Source organism: Astatotilapia calliptera, chromosome 15 (genome assembly GCF_900246225.1).
Source record: "Astatotilapia calliptera chromosome 15, fAstCal1.2, whole genome shotgun sequence".
Taxonomy (NCBI): Eukaryota; Metazoa; Chordata; class Actinopteri; order Cichliformes; family Cichlidae; genus Astatotilapia; species Astatotilapia calliptera.
The window spans coordinates 1,460,566-1,485,667 of NC_039316.1; the positions used below are offsets into that span (position 1 = coordinate 1,460,566).

Consider the following 25,102-nt stretch of genomic DNA (forward strand, 5'->3'; position numbering starts at 1 on the left):
TTTGTGTCACATTTGTTTTTTTGACTTTCTGTTTTGGTCCGACATTACTGTGTAAGGTCACCCCAAACATGTGGCTTTACAAGCCACTGTCAAACATTGTTCATCTGAGTGCGTGTTGTTTTTGTGTGTTTATGTTCCATCACTTTATTGATTTGAGCTGCAGTGTCAGTGTAGCCATTAAGAAACCTGGCCAGCGTCTGGCCAATTCCCGCAAACACTCGATGAAACACAAGTTTAGAGACGTGTGTGTGTGTGTGTGTGTGTGTGTGTGTGTGTGTTTAATGTTTTGGGCATTTCAGCACAGCGTGACTGCTATTTGCTGGTCTTTTAAACCGTACATCCATCATACATTAGTCACTTTTTTTTTTTTTTTTTTTTCTTTTTTTTTTTTGGTCTGTATCATTCCAGTACTGTGTTCCCACAAAAAAAATAGTTTGACTAACAGATCGGTGATGCATTTGCTGTTAACAAGCAATAAAATGTGGAACACTTCATTATGATCTGTATGCACCCTGACATAAAACTCAGTTTCCTGCAGGGCCGTGCAGTATGTTAAGTCTTCACATTTCTGTCCATGGAGGCAAAAAAAAAAAAAAATGTAATTGCAAACAGCAACACGGCTGTTTTTCTCAGCCTGGTTTCCCCTCACTGAAACTGCAGGTTTAATGTCTGCAGAAATGATTCAAATGCACAGCTGCTTACAATACCTGTAAACTTGCTTGCAATGACCAGTGGAAACTTATCTGTTGCTTTTGCCTTTTGGAATCGTATTTGGGTTGGAGATAAACCACTTAAAGGAGTTTATAAAGCCATGATGTTTGTTGACCGTGCTGTTGGAAATGGTGCTGCAAAGATTAAATCACTTTCTTTGTATCAACTTCTAGAAAGACGTTGTGTTTATTTACCACACACACGCAGACTGCAGGCACAGCTCACGAAGAATACGTTACAAAGGCTTCTTGCCTTACAAGTCAGCATTCCTTACAGTCCAGTCATTGGCTGCCCTTTAACCTACTTTTAAAGCAGTGACACAAATTTAAATTGATTAAAAAATTTCACAGAGCTAAAGCTGAATAATTCACTTAACAGTGTTGTCAAGCTCATCTTACATTCGAGGGTCATGCTTTGATCTTAAGTAAGGAGGACAAGTAAGAATACCCTCTGTCAGCATAAAGATGTCTAACTTCACATTTTATCTCTGAGATATCTCATTATTAGGACAAAAAGTGCAGTTTCTACATCTCAGTTTACCTATATAAAGATGTAGTAAATGAAATAAATCTGTCACTTTGGGCTTAAATTTGTAAGAAATGTGTAAAATTACAGAGAAGTCTGTGACCTCACTGCCCAGACTGTCCTGTAATTATAAAGAAAGTTTTTGTTAATTTCCTGGGAAATTTCCTATTTTTGTTTATTTTACCGTGGACACAGTAAAACTAGACATTTCTATGGTATCATTTAATTGCTTATCTGTTACTTCATCATTGTAGTATTAATGTGTGTGTCTTTATCAGGAGGATAAGCTGTAACATTTATGAAAATACAAAAAAAACAATTATTGCCGGGCCTTATATTTGACACTCCTCCCCTAAGCCACTGGTATTCGAGATTGAAGATAATCTCTAACTTTTCCCAGTAACACGTGAGAGCATGTCCGCCTTGTGGCTTGCCGTCTGCAACGCAAACTAAACCTTACCATGTACCTCAGTGCCCAGCGCACCCACCCTCCGCACAGCTGTGAGCAATGAGCATCCTGCCCCCTCCTCCCTCAGCATCAACCCCCCTGAATGCGTGCGTAAAAGGAAAGTTTACCGAAACCGGTTGGCTGGGCGGTGCGCGCGCACACCCTCTCTAGAGCCGGTGGATGAACTTCAGCTGGATAATGGATGAACGCATCAGACAGACAGCTAGCAAAATGCACAGCGTACTATGAACTCCAGATGTCAATGTATTGGAAGTGAGCACCCGCCCACGACGAGTGAGTCACACTCTGAAGTAGCTGAATAAGTGAGCGACAGTGCGGACGGGGAGTTTCTGCGTGGGGTATTTAACTTCTTTCTGGTACTTAAAGCTCCTCCGTCCCGCGGTGTTTATGGAGAAGCGCAGCATCGAGCTCGAGCCGCCACACGGACTGACAGTTGCTGCGCGAGGCGCTGGTGTCAGGAATGGATAGCGCGCGGGATACCTGCGGACGCTCGTGCGCATCTTATTAAAGTTGCGACACTTCTTGATAGACGAGGCTGAAAACTTTTATTTGTCCTGAGCCAAAAGTCGGAGAGAAGAAAACGCGAAAAGGACACAAGCGTTTTTTGTGTTGTTGTTGTAAAGCTGTAATCTAACCTAAAACACACAGTGCACAGTGAAGCACTTTTACCGCCTTTAGGCTTCACGGGAAGCTTTGAAGTGGAAAAGATGAGTCAAGAGGTCCCGAGAAGATTTCAGATGCTGGTTGTGCTCTGGTCAATACTTCTTGTGAGTGTGGTGACAGGGTTACCTACCAGACGCAAGAATATTGCCCACAAAGTAAGTTCTCTTCTCCATTTTTTCCTTTTTCTTTTCCCTTTCTGTGTGTTGGCTTTTTTTGTGGCGTAGAGTTTAGCAACAAGTTAGAAAAAGCCATAGATCACACTTGCCACTGACAGGCAATTAGCTAATGCGTTGGAAGTTTTTGCTGATGGTTGTAAAATGTCTCCTGAGTCCTGTTCCTTTTATTACTACAATAGCTTATAAAATTGTACCAACATAATTTTAAAACTAGAGCACAATAAAATATCAGAAAGTTGGTGCTTAGCTTTAATTTCCCATTCAGCCTCTTGGTAATATAACTGCTTGGTGCAAATTATTTAAGTTATTCACTTTGTTTGCAACATTTAAAATTTATGTTGTGCATTTGTTTGTAATTTTGTTTGCTGAAATTTAAAAATCACAAACACCTTAATGAAATGTTCTCACCCTCTTTTTCCAGGCATTCTTTAATCAACTAAAGAATTTCCACATTAGAAATTTGTTGCCTTCTTTTGTTCCACTGCTCTCTCCATGTATAGTAAGGTTTGCCATCTCTGGGCATTCACTCTGCTAAATCCAAACTCTCTGCACACACGCACACACACACACACACACACACACACACTGTGCGGTGTGTCAAAGGGGAATGTTTGTGTTACACATGGACATATTTGGATATCAAAGTCTGCTTGTGTGTGTTTGTGTCAGGGTTCAGTTTTTGCCTTTGAACTCTCTCCTTCTTGTGTGGCCTCCCATGGATGCCCTATTGGGACTTTCTCTCTCTCATCATCTGCCTGATTGATGTCAAAGCAAAAAGACACAAGGAAGGTCTCATTAGTGACAAGAAGAAAATAAAAATCTTACTGTGGCTGCTGTGACTGCTCATTTCATTCACCAAAAAGCCAAATGTTGGCGACTCTCTCTGCCTGTGACCCCCCCTGCATGTGTGAGTGGTGGATGAAGAGGGGAGATTAGCAGAGGAAGACTGCGGGAGGAGGAGGACAAGCTCAGTATGGGTTAGGGTGCCCAGTAAGAAGATGCTTATGTAACCAGAGAAAGGGAAGCCTTAGGCATCTCTCACACTGGAGCTCAGGTCAAGTGTCATTCATCTGATTGTTTACGTTGGCTCTTTTTTGTGTTAATGTGGAATTTCCTGTTTTTGCCTTTACCCCCATGCCTCGGTGGAGAATAGAGGGAGGGGCGTTGTGTTGAAGTGGCCTCTTTTCCAGATACTGGGACCTGTTTGCCCTCTTCTGCTTTGTACCCCCACTATACATACCAACTTCCACTACCTCACCCTGATTCTACCAGGCATGCATTTGTTGTCCTCTTTCCATTTACACAAAGATGGTGATCAAAGAGAGTCCATAGTTTATTGTTCTTCTGTAATGGTTTGGAAACAGCCAAGTGCAGGACCCTTTGATATCTGCGGGTGCATAAATCAGGGCTGCCATACTGCATACCCCCCTCCCCCAAACCCCAACCGGATCTTGTCCCTACCCCTCTACTCTGGCTCACCCCATCCAGTCTCCGGACCTCCTCTCCCTAACCTAAATGCGTGTCAGCAGCAGCAGTAGCAGTGACAGTAGCCCAACATTCAGTCTTTCCGGGCACTTAAAAGCAGGACGCTGCGGTTTGCCAAAAGGGTGTATTGTCAGGCTGTTTCAAGAAGAAAATCCAGTCCCCAGGCCAGAGCCGAGTACCCCCGGTGCATCATGCAGTGTCCCTGTTAAAACGCACTGCATGCCATCAGCCATGATGCCTTTGATCAGAGGAGCCCCACTACCAAGAGGAGGAGATCACGATCAGAGAGAATGAGGGGGAGGACGAAAGGAGGAGGAGAGTGATATACAGGGCGAAAGAATACAGGATCCAGATGTGTAACAGGACGAGATGAGGAGGGTGTGAAAGTATGCGGTCTCTTTCATGACTCTGGACTTGAGATTTTGTGTGTGTTTGGTTTGTGTAAGCCCGTTATGACCTGTATGGACTAAGGTCAGGTACGGGGATAAACGCAGCAATGTGGGGGTGAATTTTTACCAGTGAAATCTTATATCAGACATGAGATGTAATGTTGAAGATGGTGAATCATTAGATCTGTGTGGGGGGTGTTGCGTGTTGGGGGCACAGCAAGTTGGCGGTCTTCTTTGGCTGACTATGTATTGTAAAGTATAAAATGTTCAGTAAAATTCACATTAAATGTTCATCTAAAAATTCTAAAATCCAGTAAACATAACTGTTTTACATTAGTAATATAAATACAACTGTAATGTTACTCACCGCTACTTATATTCTTACAATTAATGTTAAAATTCTTGCTTAAAAAATGTGCACCATCGCTATTTTCAGTCAACTTTTGTTGTCATTTCTTGTAAGAAAAGTGGCAAATAGTGCAAAGAAAACACCTAAATGTTTCCAGAAAAAAGTATCTGTTTGTCACCACCAGCTTACACATATTTGAGGAGGGCTCACCTTTATCCATCATTTATCATCCCCGACAGGCACCGCCTCCTAACCAGCTTTATGTGTTCACATTCTTGGATTTGACTGACTACATAAGTTCTTTATGGGATGATCACAGGCGGTCCCTGAAAAGTCTGCCCTGTTCTCGAGGCCATAACCATAAATCATGAACTGACTGGTCATTCATTAAAGCGTTTCTTCTGCTCTTTAGCCCACCGACTGCCACTGTTGTGCTGAGCGTACCACAAACTGGCACAGGTCCAATCTGAAATTCTTGTCAAATCATATGTTTGGGCCAGTTAGCTCTTTCACAGGATGACAAAAACATGAACGAATGGCAGACAAGGGTTCATTAGGGGTTTTTGTTTTTTTCCTCTTTACCAGTGACTGTCATGAAACAGTCATGTGTCCTATTAGATTTAAAACAGACTAAGCAAAAAACAGCATCTCATTTTAGAGACTGCATTCTACATTTGGTACATGTTTCCGCAACTACCCACTATTATAATGTCACCTCTAATCACCATTAATCTCGGAGATCAGCGATTCTTCCTGCCGGCCTTCCTTCTTAGTAACTGTAAAACCTGAAAGGTCAAATTAAGCAGTGGCAGTAGCGGCGGCAGCACAGCAGGTTCAGACACACTCGCATCAGCCCAGGGGTCCCACGCCTCCCAGGCCCTCTCATTAAAGCTAAAAGCGGATCTCTCTCTGGCACAGGACCCTCTTTGTCCACGGCCTGGATGGCATGACTGTTGTGGGAAAAAAAAAAGAAAACGAACCGAAGGCTGGGTGATGACTTGGCTGGTTAGTGGATGCCCAGGGGCCTTTTGGAATTGCTTACCAAGCTGCAAAGCGGTGGATGGTGTAAAGGCTTTCTTCCTGAAAACTGAACACTAATTGTTTTTAGACCCTTCAGTAAGCCACTATTAATAATAGATCTTTCTTTCTGCAACCAGCCCTTAAGCAGCACACACTGGTGGTGTCTGCAAACTTTGTCACCTTGCAAGCAGAATCGCACCTTAAGAGTTTTTCTGTCAAGTGTTCTTTTGGTTAGTTTCTTAAATTATTCCAGTAGATAACTTGTGCTCACTGTAACCTGCATTTACCTGTTCTTTCCGTCAGGCTCATGGCCAGTCAATTCATAGTGGTGGTGTCCAGTTTGCCTCTGAGGCTTTGGAGCAGCAGAACCAGGTTCAGAGTCTGCTGCCTGAGCCCCACAGCCACCAGAGGAGGTGGTCTCACCCCCAGCACCGCTCCCTTGGTGTTCTTCCACAACCTGAGCCTGAGGAGGAGACCAAACCTTTTATACTGGATCTGAAGAACTTTCCAGACCTGGCCAAAGCTGACATTAACTCACAGAACCCCAACATACAGGTTAGTAGGGACAAGGGAGTCACGTGATATTACCTCTGTGTTATATGTCTAGAGGCTAAAAGGAAACCCTTTAATGTCTACAACAAACAGATGAAGACACAGATTTAGTCTTTTCTATGATCTCTGCAGGCACTTATCTTCTCCTGTTTGGTCAGAGTATTCAGAATGCGAGACATAGTTTTACCAATCTGCTGTACATCAATATAAGTACAGAGACATTTGATTTCCGAGGAGATTTTATGTAACATAGACCTACAAGACCTACCCTAGGCCGAGGATAACAGCAAGAATATACCCAGCTATACTGAAATGACCATAGTACTCGATCGTCAAGCTACTTTCTAACTATTCATTTTACAACAATTACAGAAACATAGCTTTTCTCTTTAGTCTCACTGCTGTCTGGTCTTTACATCAGCTGAAGTGGGCCCTTGGAAGTACTGTGAATCTGGGATGAGTCATATCGAGGTAATGAGAGGTAGTTATCCAGAATAAAGGTTCGCATTCTCTCCCTGAGAGGATCGTTTAGTTGACTGAGTGCTCATGCTTACGTCTGACTGGCTTACTTAGATCCGGAGAGCGGGTTTCCTGACTAAAATACCCTTCCAAGGATTTGACATGGTTGATTTCTTAAGAAGAGTTGTAAGTCAAGCACTAAAGCTGCAAAAAGTATATGCTGTACTTTTTCATAACCGCAAAGCAGATTTATTGTAGCGATATTGAACATTTCAGATGGATAATATTTGATTATCTTTCATTGACTCCAAATAATTCATTTAAGCGTTGTTCATGCTGTGATATCAGTGACACTCTCTTATTTTACTCAGGTGACCATTGAAGTAGTCGATGATCCTCAAATGGAAGTGGAGATGGACCTTGCCAAGGAAAAAGATTGGCTACCTTCCTCTTCCTCCTCCCCCTCATCCACAGTAGATTTGCTCGGAGGCAAGAAGCTTTTCTGGCCCCTGTTTTGGAGTTACACCGATTCCAGCGAGGACAGCAACAGCCGGTCGGGCATGGAGGAAACTGGCGAAGAAGAGGAGGAGGAAGATTACTCTTTGGATTACGGTAGTGAGGAGCCCTTACCCAGCGGAGTAGGCGGGGACTGGGATACTCACTGGAACGAAGGCTGGGATCCAATACAGAGTTACTATGGTAGGTTTTGCAAAGTGGTGCACTCTCTGTGTGTAACTAAGGCCGTATAAACACAACTGTTTCTGTTTCCCAAAGGAAAAAAAGGCTTAAAAATGAACCTTTGGACACTAAATAGCTCAGTAAATCATATTGAAAGCGATGAAGATGGTCCTGAAGTAGAGCTGGAGAAAGAAGTGTAGCTTAGAAAGACTGCATGTTAACTGTAGTCACAGAGATCCAAACAATGCTAGCAAGTGAGGCTGCATGAGCACTTGAATATGAGGACATTGTGGGTTATGGGTACTTTGAAGTTGACACTGGTTGTGCTGGTCGCAGAGGCCTGCCTTTTGAAGATGGGTCTGATGCTTTTGCTAATGGCAGCGTGAGGCCGGCACTGTTCCCTGGGACAAAACAGCCCTCTGCTTGTAGACAATTAGAGGGCAGATTGGGAACAGAGAATGACAGCGGCCATTTGTCCGGCCCTTTCATCTTTCCCTGGGACCCCTCGGGCCCCCCTCAGACCCTGATGGTCCTCAGTACCCTCGGCGGCTTGGCCTTTTGAGCGAGTTCAAGAATTTCGGGGTGCTTTAAAGGATCCACATAACTAGTGTTGTGTCTCAGCTTGCACAGACAATTTGTTCAGTTGTAAAAATAGTAAATAGTGCGAGATGAGAAGAGGTCAGATTTGTACAGTGAATGAAAAGCAAATTAATTCAGTGCACAGCCATAGACTCACCACAGCATGAAAGTTTTAGTCGTCAAAGGTTTTCCCATAGATACAAATTTGTGCACAATTAATCTATTTGTGTTTTTGAACAGTTATGAAGGTTGACGCTGCACAAAACTCCTCTGTTTTATTGTAATGCAGTAACAGGTGCTTAAAACTAGGTTTTACTGTAACGCTTTTCCTCTGTCCTTTATATCGGTATATAGGCTCCATCTGTTTAACTGTTGTGCGTATAGACGAGCGAGCAAAGGCAACAATGCCTATAAAGTGGTCACATCTAAAGGCTTGGTGAACATAAATCAAGGATGTCTGCCTTAGCTTCTTCTATAATTAAGACTCTCCTGAGACCTCATTCCTGTATGGCCACATGGCGAGTTGGCAGCGCCCACGAAGTAAAATTGGGTGCTCGCTACACCCAAGCTGGTATTTCTGCACCCACCTCGCCTTTAATCAAGAATGACTTGTTTTCAGTGTTATTAACACCACAAGGAAGCATGGCGCGGAGGCGGACAGCCACAGCACAGCTTTTCTCTCTTTAATTTTACTGAAGCCTTCTTAAAAAGAACACGGGTTTGCATGGGAAAGGTTAGACCAGGAGAAAATTGGGCTGAGGCAGTCAGGAAAGTTTGAAAGCTCATTTTGGATTAGCCTGTCGAAGTGCGTGTTTAGTTCATAGCAACACAAAACGGTGTTATTGTATTTTGCCGGTTCTTCCTCTTGTGCTTGTAATTATTTATCAACACTTCGAAGCTGCTTCCAATTAGCTCCACCTATTACAAAAGGAAGGTGCAGAGCTGCTATTCTAATCTTCTCATCACCTCTCGTAATCTCTACGACACTTTTCCCATTGTGTAAATTCTCTTGTGCTTTAATCTTAATAGGCTTTTTCTTGTTTGTGTGGAATAGGTTTTGATCAGTAGGAAATGAGTTCACAGAAAATGCTTACATTTTCAGTCTCTGATGCGCTGATGAAAGCCACAAGGCTGAAACACGTTTGCATGTTTGTGTGCGTAAGAGCAAATAAATGTCTGAAGTTAAAATCTGTTAAGCACTACTTGTGTACCTTTGGGTTCCTGACACTGATGTTTACATTTTCTCTTCCACAGAGAAAGACATAGATGATTGGACACCCTGGTCTCCCTGTTCAGTGACATGTGGACATGGTGAGAGGAAGAGGACCAAGTCCTGTGGGTACTCCTGTACTCTGACAGAAGCTTCTAAATGTGACCTGGAGCCCTGCCCGGGTAATATTTTACTTCCAAGCATATTTTACTTTAACACGTGCATTAAATGATTCAGATTTTTATTCTGATTTGCAGGGCTTTTTTTTTTCACTAATCGGCTAATCTATCCCTCTCTATGTAGGTGATGTCAACACTGTGGTAGAGCCTTTCCCTTTCGAAATGGAAAATGGCACAGAGCCTTTTGGAACAGGTGAGTGTTTATTCGGGAAGTTTTCCATAACCGTAAAAAAGGTTTCTCAATCAGATATATACTGGAACTGGATCTAGATTAGGCTTACTCAGTAGTGTAAAGCAGATGTATACAGATGCAAGTATAGGATTCAGACTTGACTCCATGGTGTCTTTTCATCTGTTCATGCTCTCAGCAGTGGCAGAGATTAATGCAGTGTTGCTGTCTTCTTTCCAACAGATGTAGACAGCTGTGAGAAATGGCTCAATTGTAAGAGCGAGTTCCTGCAGAGGTACCTCCATCAGGTTTTGTCTGAGCTGCCCAACTGCCCCTGCTCCTACCCTTTCGAAGCCGCGTACACTGTGGTCAGTGTCTATGATGACGCTCACGGACGGCCGTTCCGCTGGCACGATGCCAGCGGCTCCAAGGAGCGCCTGGACATCTACAAGCCTTCAGCGCGCAGCTGCATCCGCTCGGCACTGTCCAGTGACTCGACTACCCTTGCGGCACAGCACTGTTGTTACGACGACCGCGGGAGGCTGATCACACGAGGAAAAGGCGCAGGCACGCCGAACCTGATTAGCACCGAGTTTTCGCCCGAGCTGCACTTCAAAGTGGATGTGCTGCCTTGGATTCTGTGCAAGGGAGACTGGAGTCGCTTCCATGCGGTGCGACCACCCAACAATGGACTGAGTTGCCCAGAAAACCCCCACGAGGACGTGTTCATGAATGAACTCGAAGAGGCCAGGGAGTACTGAAGGACCACAGCCAAAACTACCACTTCACTCAGAGAGTCAGAGGGCCCAATCCTAATTTGAGGGGAGGTAGCCTACCTTAAAAGTCATGAAATATTACATCAAAGCCACCTATAAATAATTAAATAGACATGACTTGAAGGAAATTTACAGGTTAGGAGTTTTGCGGAGGTTTAGGAATATTGGTGAAGTCTGGTTTCCTCAAGTTAGGATTTGGCACATTATCCTTATATCGGCCTCAACCAAGCTGAACTAAAACAAAAAATACATTGTTGTCTCATCACTTGCCAACCTGTTACACATCTGGCATGACACCAAGCTCTTTCTCTTTATATCCAGTACTCTCTCCTGGGTGTGTGTAAGCATGATGTCTGCCTACTGGCTTTTTTGATGCTATCTTTGAGCGCTTGTGATTGACAACACCAACATTAAGGAAACATCCTGATCATGCTTATTGTAGATTTTACATGAGGAAATATAATGAATATGAGCTTGATTGATTGATGGAACAAGCACATGGCTTGGACAGTCCAGGTGATAACTAACTATGCTGCTACAGTATAAAATCCTTCAGGTTTTACAAAGGCATTATAAAGTGGAACAAGACATTAGTTTCACAGGACACATTCATTCAGCCAGTCCTCTGAGTTACTTAACTGAAGTAGGAGGTTATTGAGAAATTTGAGGTCTCAGCCAGACAACTAAGCTAAAAGGATTTGGAACATTCATTTGCAAGTGCTTAGTTTGCTAGAGAGAATGATGCTATTAGTCTTCAGGTAGAGACTATAAAAGAACAGAACATTTGATTTCAAATGCTATTTCACACCGATTGATTTCAAGTGTTTCCACACATTTTCTTTCATTGCCAGGAAGTATATGTGATCTGGGTGCCAAAGAGCTAAAACAGAAGTCTGACTGTTGGTGCCTGTGTAAATCCCACCTCCGTATCTCCACGCAATGTGGGGAAAACATTACGTTCTTTTAGATTGTGTCTCTGCTATCTTCTCAGGGGGGGACTAGCTGACCATCACAACAAATTTGCTCATTTACCTCGACAGCGGAGCACTATTGGATCTTGTACAGTCTTGTGGGTAAAGATTAGTAGAGGAGTGTTGGGTGTGTAATCAATAATTGCTGAACAGATGATGCTTTAGTGCAGTTGGAGTCCTTTGATCCCTGTTGTTGATGAATTGTGTGGTTTGTTGTTTAAGGTCTTTGAGTTTATGTACAGTGCTTGATTGGATAGAAAGGACATCGCTTCTCAAATAAACATCCCTGAGAGGTCATTCAGGTAGCGACCCATAAACAGGCTGACGCAGGATACTGGTAATAGTCTCTTACCGTTATATGGTGTGTGTTCAAGTGTGTGGCTTAAGAGTGTTAAGTGTGGCTCGTGAGATTGATCAAGCGACTGTTTAACCGCTCTCAGAATATATTTTGGCTTTGTAGCTACAGAGGTTTTTAAACACTGCACATCACTTAAACAATCCTCACTCCTATAACAGCCTATCAAATGACCTCGTGTGCCACTTGTCCTTTCTATCCAGTCTAATTCTATGGATGTCTGCTCCAAACCTTTATCTTTTCAGGAAGTCTGCATCCAGATGCAGTTTTGCAATCATGCATTTGCATTTTGGTATCACCAATTCTAAAGAAAAGGCACTTTACTTTTGCCATTTGTTGATGAGAGTGTTATTGTGAAGGGAAACTCGCCAGAAATGCTGCATTGTTATATGAAGGTGCATATATACGTATAACTGTTCTGTTGAGAAAAGCATGACCTTTTTGTGACTTCTGAATCTAGTATTACATATATGGTGTTGTACAGTATTTATTTGTCTGTTCTTGTTTTTTAAGTTTGCTGAAGCTTTGAAATGACTCTACTCTCATCATGGTGCACTAGTAAGACTGAATAATGAAGGCACCCATTAACTAAAGGGAAACCTCCTGCCTCATATCACTACATGAAACAACAACAGGTGTCTGTGTTTTATTCTGTTCTACTGCAGTACTCTATAAATATGTTGCAATTATACTGAAGAAATATATATATAAAGACCTTGCATTCATCATCTGACTCTTGTGGTGTTTCTTTTTCCACTCTTTAGGTACTGTGTAGTAGAGCCAAGCTGAATGCTTTAAAAACATGAGCAGCCTGAGACTGCACGCCTCCGCCAAGGCTGAAATTTCCCTCAACAACATGCATGAATTGAATCCCTGTATCCAGACAGTCATGTGGATCTGGATCAGCTTGTGATATAGCAATATAAAGAGGATGTCTGTCACTTCTAGTCATTTCTATTCCATATGCATTTGGAAAGAAATGATTCTGAATGTGCAGTTTTTTCCTATCTAGCAATGGTAAACAATCCTTTAAAAAATTCCTGGATGCTAATCCAGATCCGTACTGACACTTCTAGGGGCGCCAAGGCCTACGAGGGGGACTTGAACCCAACAAACTGAATGTGAGGAGAACAGTATGTAAGAGTTCAACAATATGTTACTAATGCCTGGAGTGGATACAGTTTTATATCTAAAATTAAGAAAAAGAAAAAAAAAACTACCGGTATGTAGGTTACAGGCTTAATCCAAAACATATGAAGGATACACTCACCCAACAACTTTATTAGGTACACCTTGCTGGTAGTGGACCCCCTTTTCCCTTCAGATCTACCTTCATTCTTTGCGACAAAGACGCAACAACGTCCTTGACACATTCCTCAAAGACTTTGGTCTATAGTGCCATAACAGCATCGCAGAGGTGCTGCAGATTTGAAATCTACAGCCAAGAATCCCCCCCACACACACACACACATTACACCACCACTGGAGAGGCAAGATCGATCCATGCTTAAATTCTGATGCTACCATCTGAATATCTCAGCAGAAAATCAAGACTCATCACACTATTCTTCCAGTCATTTATTGCCCAATTTTGGTGAGCCTATGTGAGCTCAGTTTCTCATTCTTAGTTCAGGGAAGACACTTGGTGTGGTCCAATCTGCTCCAAGGTTCGACACGTTGTGTGTTCAGACATGCTCTTCTGCATACCTTGGTAGCAGAGGTTCCCAAAGTGTGGGAGGGGGGCGTGGTATGAAAAGAAAAGAAAAAAAAAAGAGCGCTCGGACACTGCTAGCATAATGGACAGGTTTTTGACGTCACACACAAACGCAAAGCAGGAGATGAAGCATCGCCAAATATGTTTCCAAACCAACTTCCTTCCAAGCCAAAGACTAGAAAATATGGTGAAGCATATCTTCCCTTTGGCTTCACCTGCACGGGTGCGAACATTTTTCTTGTAATACAAAGGGGGGCCTAGCAAAAAAAGTTTGGGAACCACAGCCTTGGTAGTAACATTTGGTCATTTGACTTACTGTTACCTTCTGTCCTCCTGTGACCTCTGGCATCAACAAGACATTTTCACCCAGAAAACTGATGCCCACTGGATATTTTGGAGGGGACCATTGTGTGGAAACCCTAGAGATGATTGTGTGGAGAAATCACTGCATATCAACAGTTTGTGAAACAGACCAACCCACTTGTCACCAGCAACCATGTCAGTTGAATCATTTTTCTTTCCCACTCTGATGCTGAGTTTTAACTTCAGCAGGTCACCTTGACCTAAATGCATCGAGTTGCTGCAACGTGACTGGCTCATAAGATATCTGCATTCCCCAGCAGTTAAACAGATATAGATAATGAACTGGGCAGCGACTGGGCACTATATTTGATTTGGACCCAATTTCCCCAACTCCGTCACCAAGTACATACTGAGTGAGGCACCTTGCTAGCATGTTAGCAAAGAGTCACTGCTTGCACCATCACAGTCCAACATTTCATCAGCCTACTCTGTTGATTGTGTTTGCTTCTTCTCAGTGTAACAGTGGTCTGCCTCAAGACTTGACTTCACGTCTACAAGTCAAAAGTCATACTAACATTTTCTCTAAGACTTCCAAACAATCAGCCACAGCTTCATCGAGCCACGCATGGGTCACGATTTACAAACATGTTATAGCTGTCCTAGTTGTGATTCACGAGGGTGAGGCATAATTCACGAATCTAATTTATCAATTGTGGTTTGGGCCCAAAGTTGAAAGACTTTACAAGACAGAGAGAGAAAGAGCTTGATGGTGGTTTTTGGCTAGAAAATCCTTTAAACTGATGTTCCAGAAAGTGGGTAAATAGTGTGGTACTTATATAGCACTTTTCCGCTTTATTTGAGCACACAGAGCATTTTCTTACTAGAAAAGTTCACCATTTACACTCAATCAAATGCATCTGGGGGCATCTCGTATATCATGCCCAAGGATTCTTCACCTTGCAGCCATCTCTGCTGTGGCCTAGGTTGACCTACTCGTACCATAACATTGTCTGAGGCTATACTCTTTCCAGAGGATTAAATAACATTGAGATTAAAAGTTTAAAGGTCAGGCTAATGCAAATCCATAGGCTTAGGCAAGCCAAATACTCCTTTCAGATCCCCTAATTCCTGTAGGTCATGTTGGCTAACCTTCATTTACTGCCCACATTCACCCAAGAAACAAAAGAATATTGGTTTAAAAGTGGGCCCCCATTGCAGAAAGATTTACTGTCATGTCTACATGCTTTAGAAAAACATATAAAAATCAGTCTCCATCTCCATGGAGAGTATCTACTTAGAGTTTGGTAGATCTACTATGGTCGTCCAGTGATTCCTAAGTTGACTACAGATGAGTGCTGTGTGGAGGGAAGCCAGACACATGTTGACCACATTGCTCCCACAGAATAACAGATAAATAACCGCAGATGTGTAGACAGAGGAGAAAGCAGGGAGAGGGAAACAGAGAGGGAAAGGGAACATAAAAGGGAGGGGAGGTTTCAAAGCTTTGTAGCTGAAAGATGTTGTCTGGAATATTGAATGAAGCAGGAGTTTTTTCTGGGCAGATGCGTTTAAAACTGGGTGAATACACTTCACAGCTTATGGAGAGCATGTGGATCATGTCACAGAGGGAGTGTGCTGTGGTTGCACAGAAGTTCAAGCTGACAAAAATCATTGTTTTTCAAATTAGGGCGATTGATTTTACGCACGAAATGTGAGAAGACCGGACCGGCGTGGAGGATTCTGGATACGCTCTTTGCCGTGCACTCTAATTTTAGGCCGTGAACGTGTGTGTGTGTGTTATGTGATTCATTCCTTTAGTTATAGCGCTGGTGGCCCAGGCCTGGTGCCAGCCCTCGGTGGTTACAGATCTGTTTACTTTTGCAGGCTGGCAGGAACATGAGATTTCCTCTGGGTGTGCTGCGGCTGGTCGACCTGCAAACAGCACGGTCCTTCAAGTGCCTCGCTGCTCCTGTTACAGGCAGCCTCATCCCCAGCTCTCCCGCCGATCGCTTGTGACGTGGGTAACTCCACACAAACAAACATATATTCACCGAGACAGAAAAGGGTTCAGTAAGGTCGAGTAAAGCGGTCGTTACGGACGTGCTCACAAACCTAATTAAACGCTAATTCACATATGCATGTCTGCACACACGAACAGATCCATACACATGCCTCAGCAGCTCTACCTATGCGACTTGGAGAATACCAAAGGATCAGTGGAACTGATGGATTATCTGCAGGCCTGAATTATCCCATTCCTTGACCAGCTTGACACAGAGGAAGGCCTTGTTCTCAGGTGGTCAACAAAACTAATCTGAAAATGGAGCCTCTATCCCAGGGAGAGTCTGAAAAAAGAGGAGCTGTGGGATACAAGTGGCACTTCACACAATTTGTACTTCCACTCTTACAGACTGAAAACCCTGCAAATATAAAACTACTTAAGCACAAATGTACTTGAAGCTAAATGCTAACACCAGCAGGCCGAATTAATGGCAATTGCATGTTGTCAACAGTGACTGGTTGACTCATTTGCCAGCTTCATTTTGCATGTTGGAACACCATATTCAAAAAATCATAAAATCCAAAGAATTGGCATTTATAATAAAGCCTTTTTAAAATGTATAAATGTTAATAATCGCTGCATGTGTGATGATGCTTGTGAAAGGTTTTGTTGAGGTTAGCCCATCCGTTAAGGACGAGGATACACTACGATTGTTACAGTGAAATGGGAAGGCGGAGCGTGCTAGCTAGCTTGATTTGCAGACTACAAAAATACTAGATGTCAAGAAAACTTTCTAGATGCAAGAATAACCACAGAAAACTAAGGAGTCACCAGTTTGCAGACAGAGTGACTCACAGTGACTCGGAAAGTGACATTCTTTGTCAAGAATGTTGTTGGTGAAATTACCCATAGGTATGCTTACAGTATGACAAATATGCCTTTCAAAGTTGTTGTATTTGCCATTTTAACCATACACAGCATTAGAGAGGGATTTAGTTACCATGGCATCACCAGTTGGTTCTCAGGTCACATTTTGATGAGGTGACACCAATGACATGTGAAGCTACAAGTTCACTGGCGTGTTGTTCCTCATCTCTGATGCCTAGAATACCCCAATTTTACAAAATAAACTTCATGTTTTGTGCAGTATGACCCAAAATGAGGGCATGAACTCCTCAGTAAAGTGGTTACAGATGTCTTTGCAGAGGGCTGTTTGCCTGTAGATACTATAGGACTGTAGGTCTTTTTGCAACCACCCCTGGTGGCCTGTAAAAAGAATGGTTTAAGTCACTTTCATGCTGGCTTCACGTGTCAGACCCAGAAGCTAAGTCTGTGTTTTATGTGAATTAATTTAATATGAAAGGCAACAGGACAAGAGGCCTCAAGTGGCCGCTAAAGCAAATGCAGTTTTCAGCATTGGTTTGGCTTGATAACAATATCGTGGTGATTGGGGAAAAATAATTAGGTGATCCTCTAGGCATAATATAATCCTGTCACAAGTTAAATTGCAATCAATACGTACGATTTTAAAAGGTATCTGCACGACAGTTTTTCAAAGAGATGAACCTAAATACGCCCGGTCAAATTTTCACAAGGACATATCCAGTTATTACTGATGTATTTCAGCTGAAAACAAACAACCCTCGCTGTCACATTCCAGCTTAAGAGATTAAAAAAACTGGGTTCGGCGTGCATTTACATGAACAATCTCAAGTTTGGGATACTTGTCCTTCCCTCTTTAGTATTTTCATGCTTTTCATCTCTCTCGCAAACCAAGGACTGATAACATTTTCAAGTAAGAATAATATTCGGCATGATAATCCCAACACTGGACATCAATATCCTCAGAGCAGTCTGAATAGCTGACATTCTTTGGATGAACCAGACTCTACAAACTTTTGTTTGTTTACTCATGTCCAGTGGGAGTCTTAATTTTCTCTCTGTTGATAATATAATCAAAAGAACAGCCAACACAATACCTTTGGACATGAGAGGGGCCTGCAGATCCAGTAGTGCTGAGGCGGCAGCCAGCCAGCCATAACAACATCAAACGGCCCCCAGCCTCCAGCGTTTACACAGAGCCAAGATCCTGGACCAAAATATGATTGCTTGTTCTTTTTAAGATAAGAATGCAGACAAGCTTGAAGGTTATTGCGAACAATATGCACAGGTATGAAGCGGCCGTAGCAGTAAAAGTGGCTGGATCGTATCAAACAAATAGAAAGAAAGTGGTATTTAAGGTCAGATGAGGATTATTGGATTCCTTAGATCAGAATTGCGATCTTGTCTTGCAGGAAATGTTGGAAACAAAAAACAGACGGCATTCTCGTTTAAATGTTTGATTAAAAAAAAGTGTGTTTTAAAGTAGAAACCATTACAGTGTTTTCTAGCAAGTCTATGTATGTCGTACTTTAGTTCTCTAAAGAAAAAGGCCAGAAAGAATGGTGGGAATTATTTTGGAAGCTGTCATTGAGCACCATCTGCTGGTCATCATTTGTAAGTACACAGGCCTTATTAATTCAGCCTGAACTGCAGCAGTCCTGGATATAACGCTTTGTTTGTAGCCTAATAAATGACCTAATATTTGAAAGAATAAAGAGAATTTTTTAAAAGCTATTTATGTTTTATTTAATTATTATTTTATTATTTATAAAATAATAATAATAATATTTTCTATTATTATTTTATTATTTATTTTCATCATTTTAGGACTTTGTTTGGTATTTATGAAATCGAGCCATGTGAATAAGAACGGTTTAGAGTTCTCCAAAATCCAAGTAAATCCTTCCATAGGAAGGAACCTCCAGGTTAGACTGTAGTAATTCTCTTTACTTTGGTCTCCAAGCCGTCGCTCTTCATAGGCTACAGCTTGTTCCGAATGCTGCGGCTCACCTTCTTACTGGAGCTAGAAAATTAGATTCTATCACTCCAGCTCTTGTTGATTCACATTGGTTAAATATCGCATTGAGTTTAAGATTTTGCTAGTCACTTTTAAAATTCTGAATAATATTGCGCCCAGTTATCTCACTGATCTCCTCAATCTGTACTCTCCTTGCCGAGCGTTAAGATCATCAGGTCAATTACTCCTGGCCCAACCTAAGTTTAGGCTGAAGACCAGACGCGATCATGCCTTTGCTTCAGCTGCACCTAACCTTTGGATGTTCGATACCTATTTTACTTAACTCTTCTGGTCTATTAGTGCCTCCTTTCCGTCTGTGCTGGTGCTAGTGCCCAATCTGTACTTTCTTAATTGATTTATGTTGATTTTCTGTATTATTGTGAAGCACTTTGGTGTGCCTTTGTGTTTTTAAATGTGCTATATAATAAAACTGTATTGTATTGTATAGGAATTAAGAGGGTAAATATCAGCCATGTGGTGCCAATTAAATGCACCCGTATAAAAGTAGAGGTTTTGCTGGACTGGAGCACTCAGGTGTGTTAACAAAATGACAAAATCTTCAGACTGTGCAATTCTCAGAGAAGGAAAGAAAGAACGCCATAAGGTGCCATAGCTTAGGTTTTTAAGTTGCATCTTAACAAACAACAAGACTTGAAAAAAATATACAAATGAGGCCAATGTGGAGATGTTTTGTCATTAATGCAGGGCACCACGTCTGGTGAAAACCAAAGACAGCATATCTGCAGAAACACCGTGGTGGAGGGGTGATGATTTGGGTTTGGTTTGAGCCCTGCAACCACTGATTCAACCATGAACTCTGTATACTAAAGTATTCTAGAGTCTAATGTGAGGCCAATTTGTCTGTAAGATGACGGTTGGCTGAAACTGGGTCATACAGCAGAACACCAACCTCAAGCACAGCAGCAAATCTTCAACAGAATGGCTGAAAAAGGATTAAGGTGATGCAGTGGCCCAAAGTCCAGACCTCAATCTGACTGAAAAACCTTGGCAGGGCTTTAAAAGAACCTGAGTGAACTGAAGTAACATACAGAAAACAATAACTTAAAGTTATGCTACAAGCTACAGAATCACAGGGAGTACTTAGCTGCACAGAGTCCAGCCTGAAAGCTTTCTTTCTGACAGGAGTCCATATAAGAAAACATTTTAATATCATGACAGGGAGATGAAAAAGTCATATCTATGAAGCTTAAACCACTAAATGAAATTAAAAATAAAATAATTTAAACAAATAAAATGTATTTTGCGGCTAAATGTTTTAGCTTACAGTCGGCAGGTGATGTATATAAACTGCTGGCCTGTTCTAGAAATCACATTTCACTTAAATCTTTTTGAAATAAGTGACCTAAAAAAGATCCACGTAAATCAGAAACCATAGCGTATTAAACCGCCTTAGATTTTCACACTGGTGAATTCACCCAGCACACTGTTACTAAAAAGCAATCAACAACTCGGCTTAGCATGTCAAAATAATCCCACAGTGTGCGTATATATCACCACCCACGTCTGGAGATAGTAATCATGGATCTCCTCTTCTAGCTTTGTGTCAGCCTAATCACATGGATCGCAATACTGGGTCCTATAAATAGGATGCTGCACAGGCTCATGCTGCTGGGACTGAGAGAGAAGAAATCAGTTTAGGAGAGTTAAAGTAACAGTTTATACGCTCACTTAGTCACAGCCTTTCAGCCCGCTTAAGCACCGCGCAGTGTGCTTAATGCTCAGCCAGCACATTTACACGAGCGAACATAAGTGCGCATTTGAGTCACAATGCCCATTCGCATCACTCAGCGCGTCGCTTCTGTACGCGTGTCTTCATCACATCTACGTGAGATTCTGTGCTGACTCAAGCAATTACCCGGCGCTCCTGGAAATGAGTGTAATCGCATGAACCGAGAGAGTATTTCCCGCTTCGCCAGCAGAGGGGAAAAGGCAGGCGGGATCTGATGTGTGAAGCACATCTATCTCTGTAATAAGCACAAAACTGATCCTGTTTTATGTTTCGAAGGAATTCCCTGCCTTTCCCCCATTTACAGTTTGTTTTAAAAGTTGTGATGAGTCAAAACTGCATCTGCGTCACATCGTGCGCTGAAGTTTACAGGGCGCGGTGCCACACAAGCCTGCTCCTGCTAAACTTTTGGTGCATTAATTCAATTCATATGGCTCATGGGGTGACCTAACATACGTATTCTAAGGAAGCACTTTTGCGGCATAGCCTACATTCATCTTAGAAATTCTGCTAATTACATTTTTATTATTGTTGGTTATGGTCATGGTATTTATCACATAAAAATAATTACAATAAAAACAGCTTTCTTTTCCTTGTTGACATTTCATGGGTTCATATTTTCCAGCCAAGTGTTTTATAGCAATGTTGATTCGTATTAGTAGATTAAGAGCTCTTGCAAATTAAAAATTTCTGTTTTCAAATTCCCAGCATCCAAGGGGATAAGAGCACATTTACATGCGGTTTGAGAGCAAGTTTGCCTCATCATGGACCGTGTACGAGCATTTCACAGGAAAACCGTCTTCAGAACCTCAGTTGTTCAAGAAAATAACTGATGTCAGAAGTGGGATTCGAACCCACGCCTCCAGGGGAGACTGCGACCTGAACGCAGCGCCTTAGACCGCTCGGCCATCCTGACGTTGAGTTACCCAAAGATCACATTCCCTTCTGAGTGTGACTGAGTCCATCGACCCATCTACTATTGTTTGGTATGTTTCATAGCTGTAATAATGATGCTTATGTACTGTACAGCTTCATGCAGGCGATGACTCTTGCTTGTGTTACTCAGAAATTTAGGCTCGCCAGATTAGAAATTGAACCAATTTTCGAGAGTCGGAGACAGGGGTCGCTGTTGGATCGTATTTCTAATGCTATAACATGAAATTATATCAAGCCCAAGCCTTCTGTTTTCATTAGCGCTTTATGTAACCGAGGGATTATTTATGATTATTATTACTCAAAGTACCTCAGTCTTTTTCAGTCAAGCATGTAGGTTTTGATCTGTGAATATTAATATGCCATTTTAATTATGATGACTCGGAAGTTAAATGTCTTAAACTGTTTATAAGACGATTATAGCGTTTACCTAGTGATAACTATTGTGACTATTCATTTAATATTGATGTAGCACGAGAAATGTTTTGCTCGTCGTGGTAACACTACGTAGTTGACGAACAACAAAAAAGCCAGCTAATAATTGAACCTGTACAATTTGAGTTAAGCGAATCAGAATCAGAATCAGAAAGGGTTTTATTGCCAAATGTTGAGCAGGTTTACAACATTAGGAAATTGCTGCGGTGCTTCAGTGCAAACATACTGTCATAAATTACGCTTAAATAGACATGAAAATAAAAATAAGAATAAGAATTAAAAGTGCTAAGTAGATAGATATATACATGAGTGCAGGTGGTGATCAGTGCGAAACATGACTGACTGAAACATTCTAGATATAAATGTTATTGGCCACCAATGACACGGCCGTAAATCCGTCTCTGTCGATCAACATGGTTATTAGAGAACGAAAAGAAAAAACAGCAACAATGTAACATACCTGAATTTTTTTTTTAATTATGTTGAAGGGATTAAAAGGTTGTCCTGCGACAGGCCCCAGCGAGGATCGAACTCGCGACCCCTGGTTTACAAGACCAGTGCTCTAACCACTGAGCTATGGAGCCTGTGCTGGTATCGCCAGTCTTAAAACAGCTATTTATTACTACTCCTGAGGAACACGGAAGTGGTGAACGAAAGGAAAAATAAGTCGGACGATCTGATTTCCTCGTGTCAGCATTGTTCCCACATCATCATAATTAATGTTCCAGGTTCAACATTGCAAGTGACCAATCACCTTCTTGTGACGTCATTCCTTTGCGACTTCGAAATACCCGCCTTCGATTATTTCGAAATACAAGTGAAGAAGCGAAAAACCGCCGCCTGTCCGCCGAATTTGAAGTCAATTTAGGATACTTTCTTTTAATAAACGGTAAGCATTATACATATGTTCCTCACTTGGCTTGCTGTTTGTTTGCTAGCGATAGGCTACTTGACGACAGCATTAGCTAACCATTGTTCTCTAGACCAGCGTTCCCCCAACTTTTTGGGTGTTTCGTGGCCCGGGGGTTGGGTCAGGCAAACACAACAGGACATAGGCATTTTGCGTACTGTCTGTCTGTGATTTTGCGCTTATCTTTTTCACTTCCGACCGCCAGTCAAATTTCGCGCTTTACGTCGACGTCACGTCTACGTCAAATGAAACCTAGCTATTGCAGTAGCTTCCCTGATCATTTTACAAACATAAGTGAAGAGAATCTGGACTAAAAGGCCTAGACTTATGGTTGTGTGCTGAATCTATGAATCAAACTATCACCTGGAAACATAATTAACTGGTCCATAGCTGTGAAACTGGACATGAGTTCTTGATTCTATGGAGATTAACAGTAATCCAGAAATTTACAAATTTGTCCTGGGACATCGCGTAAATGTTGTCCCAGGGACATCGCGTAAATGTTGTCCCTGAGACATCGCGTAGATGTTGTCCCTGAGACATCGTGTAGATGTTGTCCCTGGGATATCGCGTAGATGTTGTCCCTGGGACATCGTGTGATAGCTTGTAAATAATGGAATGAAAATTATTGATTGTTATTAACTTGTGAAAAAGAAGTGTAACAAATCCACATGTTATGTTCTTACACCCTTACAGAAACTGTGACTCCTTCACAATGTCAGGTAAATGTCAACTCATGTTAGATAATAATCAACCAATCAAGCCTTTTATTATCACATGCAATGTTACACGTACAACTGCAATGAAAATTTCACCCCCTTCTGACCATACATATATTGCTTAAACATCACATTGGGAAGACAGGTCGGAAACAGTTAGGAAGGTCAGAAAACAATTTAATTAATAGATGAGGGGAGAGGAGGAGAAAAAAGAACTACAACCAGACAAAGCTCCTAGAAGACTGAAATGGATGATGGTTGCAGCATGCAAAAAGAAAATGATATCTGTTGACTACAGCATATGCTTTCTCACAGATTACCTTGTGGGAGTAGCTGGACCAAACTCTATTGGTATTTCAAGTTTGAAATCCCTGTTTGACCAGACTAACATTTCAGATGAGGTACCTCTTGACATAAAAATCCTTTTATGTTGTCATAAAACTAATGTTAAATTCTGCTTTAAATACACTTTATTGTACAATTTACTTAATGAATCGTATTCCTTAGTTCTGTTTTTATTTATATGTATTTATTTATTTGTTTTATAAGGTAATAGATGGCCTAATCTATTTGCAGTGTGAGGTATGTTGAAAAGCTTGTTTGATCATAATGACATAGCATGTTTACGTTTTTTGTAATGTATTTGAAAACATAGGTGTATTTATGTTATTTTTATAGAATTTCCCTCACATTTATCCAATACCAAGTCAAATCACTGGAAAAATTTTGGATGGGTCCACAAGAGCACAAAATGCATACTTTTTGAAGGTATGACTTGGACTGTGGTAACTATGTTCTTATCACAAAGGGTTTATAAGTTGCCACTATAAACAAACAGCATTTTCCAAAATTGAAGCCTTGTCAGAAGAACCTGAAAAATACCTTTCTGAAACCTTTTCTGTGTAAAGACTTGTTCAAAAGCAATGCACACAGATTAAAACATTTCTGTCTTGGCCAACTGATAAAGAACACCAAAAATTGAGTGGTGCGTGTTGAGTCTGTGGTCTTGATTTGTTTTGTACACACTAGGCAAGGCAAGGCAAGTTTATTTGTATAGCACAATTCAACAACAAGGTGATTCAAAGTGCTTTACAGAGACATTAGAAACAAGAACAAATAAAAAGCATGATTTAAAATTGATTAAAACAAGCAAATAACCTAACTAACTAATTAACAAACAAACAAACAAACAAACAAAACAGTATATAAAATCAAAACAGATAAAATCAGAACAGTAGATAAAATCAGTAGTTAAATGTAAGTTTTGAAATTTAAGCTTAAAGTGTGGATTTGGTGCTTTATTCAAATGCAGCTGAGAACAGGTGAGTCTTCAACCTGGATTTAAATAAACTGAGTGTTTCAGCTGATCTGAGGCTTTCTGGGAGTTTGTTCCAGATATAAGGAGCATAAAAGCTGAATGCAGCTTCTCCGTGTCTGGTTCTGACTCTGGGAACTGATAAAAGACCGGATCCAGATGACCTGAGGGATCTGGAAGGTTCATACTGGGTCAGGAGGTCACTGATGTATTTTGGTCCTAAACCATTCAGAGCTTTATAGACCAGCATCAGAACTTTAAAGTCTATCCTCTGACGGACAGGCAGCCAGTGTAAAGACCTCAGAGCTGGACTGATGTGGTCCACTTTTTTGGTCTTAGTGAGGACTCGAGCAGCAGAGTTCTGAATGAGCTGTAGTTGTCTGACTGATTTTTTAGGTAGACCTGTAAAG

At 41.6% G+C, this 25,102-nt stretch overlaps 1 protein-coding gene, 1 long non-coding RNA gene and 2 other non-coding genes across 5 annotated transcripts; 2 read left to right on the top strand and 2 right to left on the bottom strand.

Annotated features, from left to right (window-relative positions):
* The first annotated feature begins 1,454 nt into the window (after nt 1-1,454).
* On the top strand, nt 1,455-12,441 carry ism2b (isthmin 2b). The gene is made up of 6 exons (XM_026143151.1): nt 1,455-2,523; nt 6,091-6,342; nt 7,170-7,497; nt 9,310-9,447; nt 9,569-9,637; nt 9,857-12,441. Exons 1-6 carry the CDS (start codon nt 2,413-2,415, stop codon nt 10,372-10,374), a joined length of 1,416 nt encoding a protein of 471 aa, XP_025998936.1. The 5' UTR covers nt 1,455-2,412; the 3' UTR covers nt 10,375-12,441.
* Nucleotides 12,442-21,213: 8,772 nt separating this feature from the next.
* On the bottom strand, nt 21,214-21,296 carry trnal-cag (transfer RNA leucine (anticodon CAG)). The gene has a single exon. It is a non-coding gene; the product is annotated as a tRNA-Leu (tRNA).
* A 963-nt stretch (nt 21,297-22,259) lies between these two features.
* Nucleotides 22,260-22,332, bottom strand: trnat-ugu (transfer RNA threonine (anticodon UGU)). Its single transcript has one exon. It is a non-coding gene; the product is annotated as a tRNA-Thr (tRNA).
* A 109-nt stretch (nt 22,333-22,441) lies between these two features.
* LOC113006479 (uncharacterized) lies at nt 22,442-24,431 on the top strand. 2 transcript variants are annotated; one of them, XR_003269759.1, is made up of 5 exons: nt 22,442-22,637; nt 23,355-23,380; nt 23,693-23,778; nt 23,927-23,959; nt 24,056-24,431. It is a non-coding gene; the product is annotated as an uncharacterized LOC113006479 (long non-coding RNA). The 2 variants fall into 2 exon arrangements; XR_003269758.1 differs by lacking the exon at nt 22,442-22,637 and having other exon boundaries at nt 23,141-23,380.
* Nucleotides 24,432-25,102: the final 671 nt, after the last annotated feature.

What these genes read in the sequence shown, in the direction of transcription:
- ism2b (XM_026143151.1), top strand. Translation starts at nt 2,413, where the DNA reads ATGAGTCAAGAGGTCCCGAGAAGATTTCAGATGCTGGTTGTGCTCTGG. An exon ending in CACAGAACCCCAACATACAG is followed by an intron (nt 6,343 to 7,169) that starts GTTAGTAGGGAC and finishes TATTTTACTCAG; the next exon opens with GTGACCATTGAAGTAGTCGA. An exon ending in CACAGAGCCTTTTGGAACAG is followed by an intron (nt 9,638 to 9,856) that starts GTGAGTGTTTAT and finishes TCTTTCCAACAG; the next exon opens with ATGTAGACAGCTGTGAGAAA.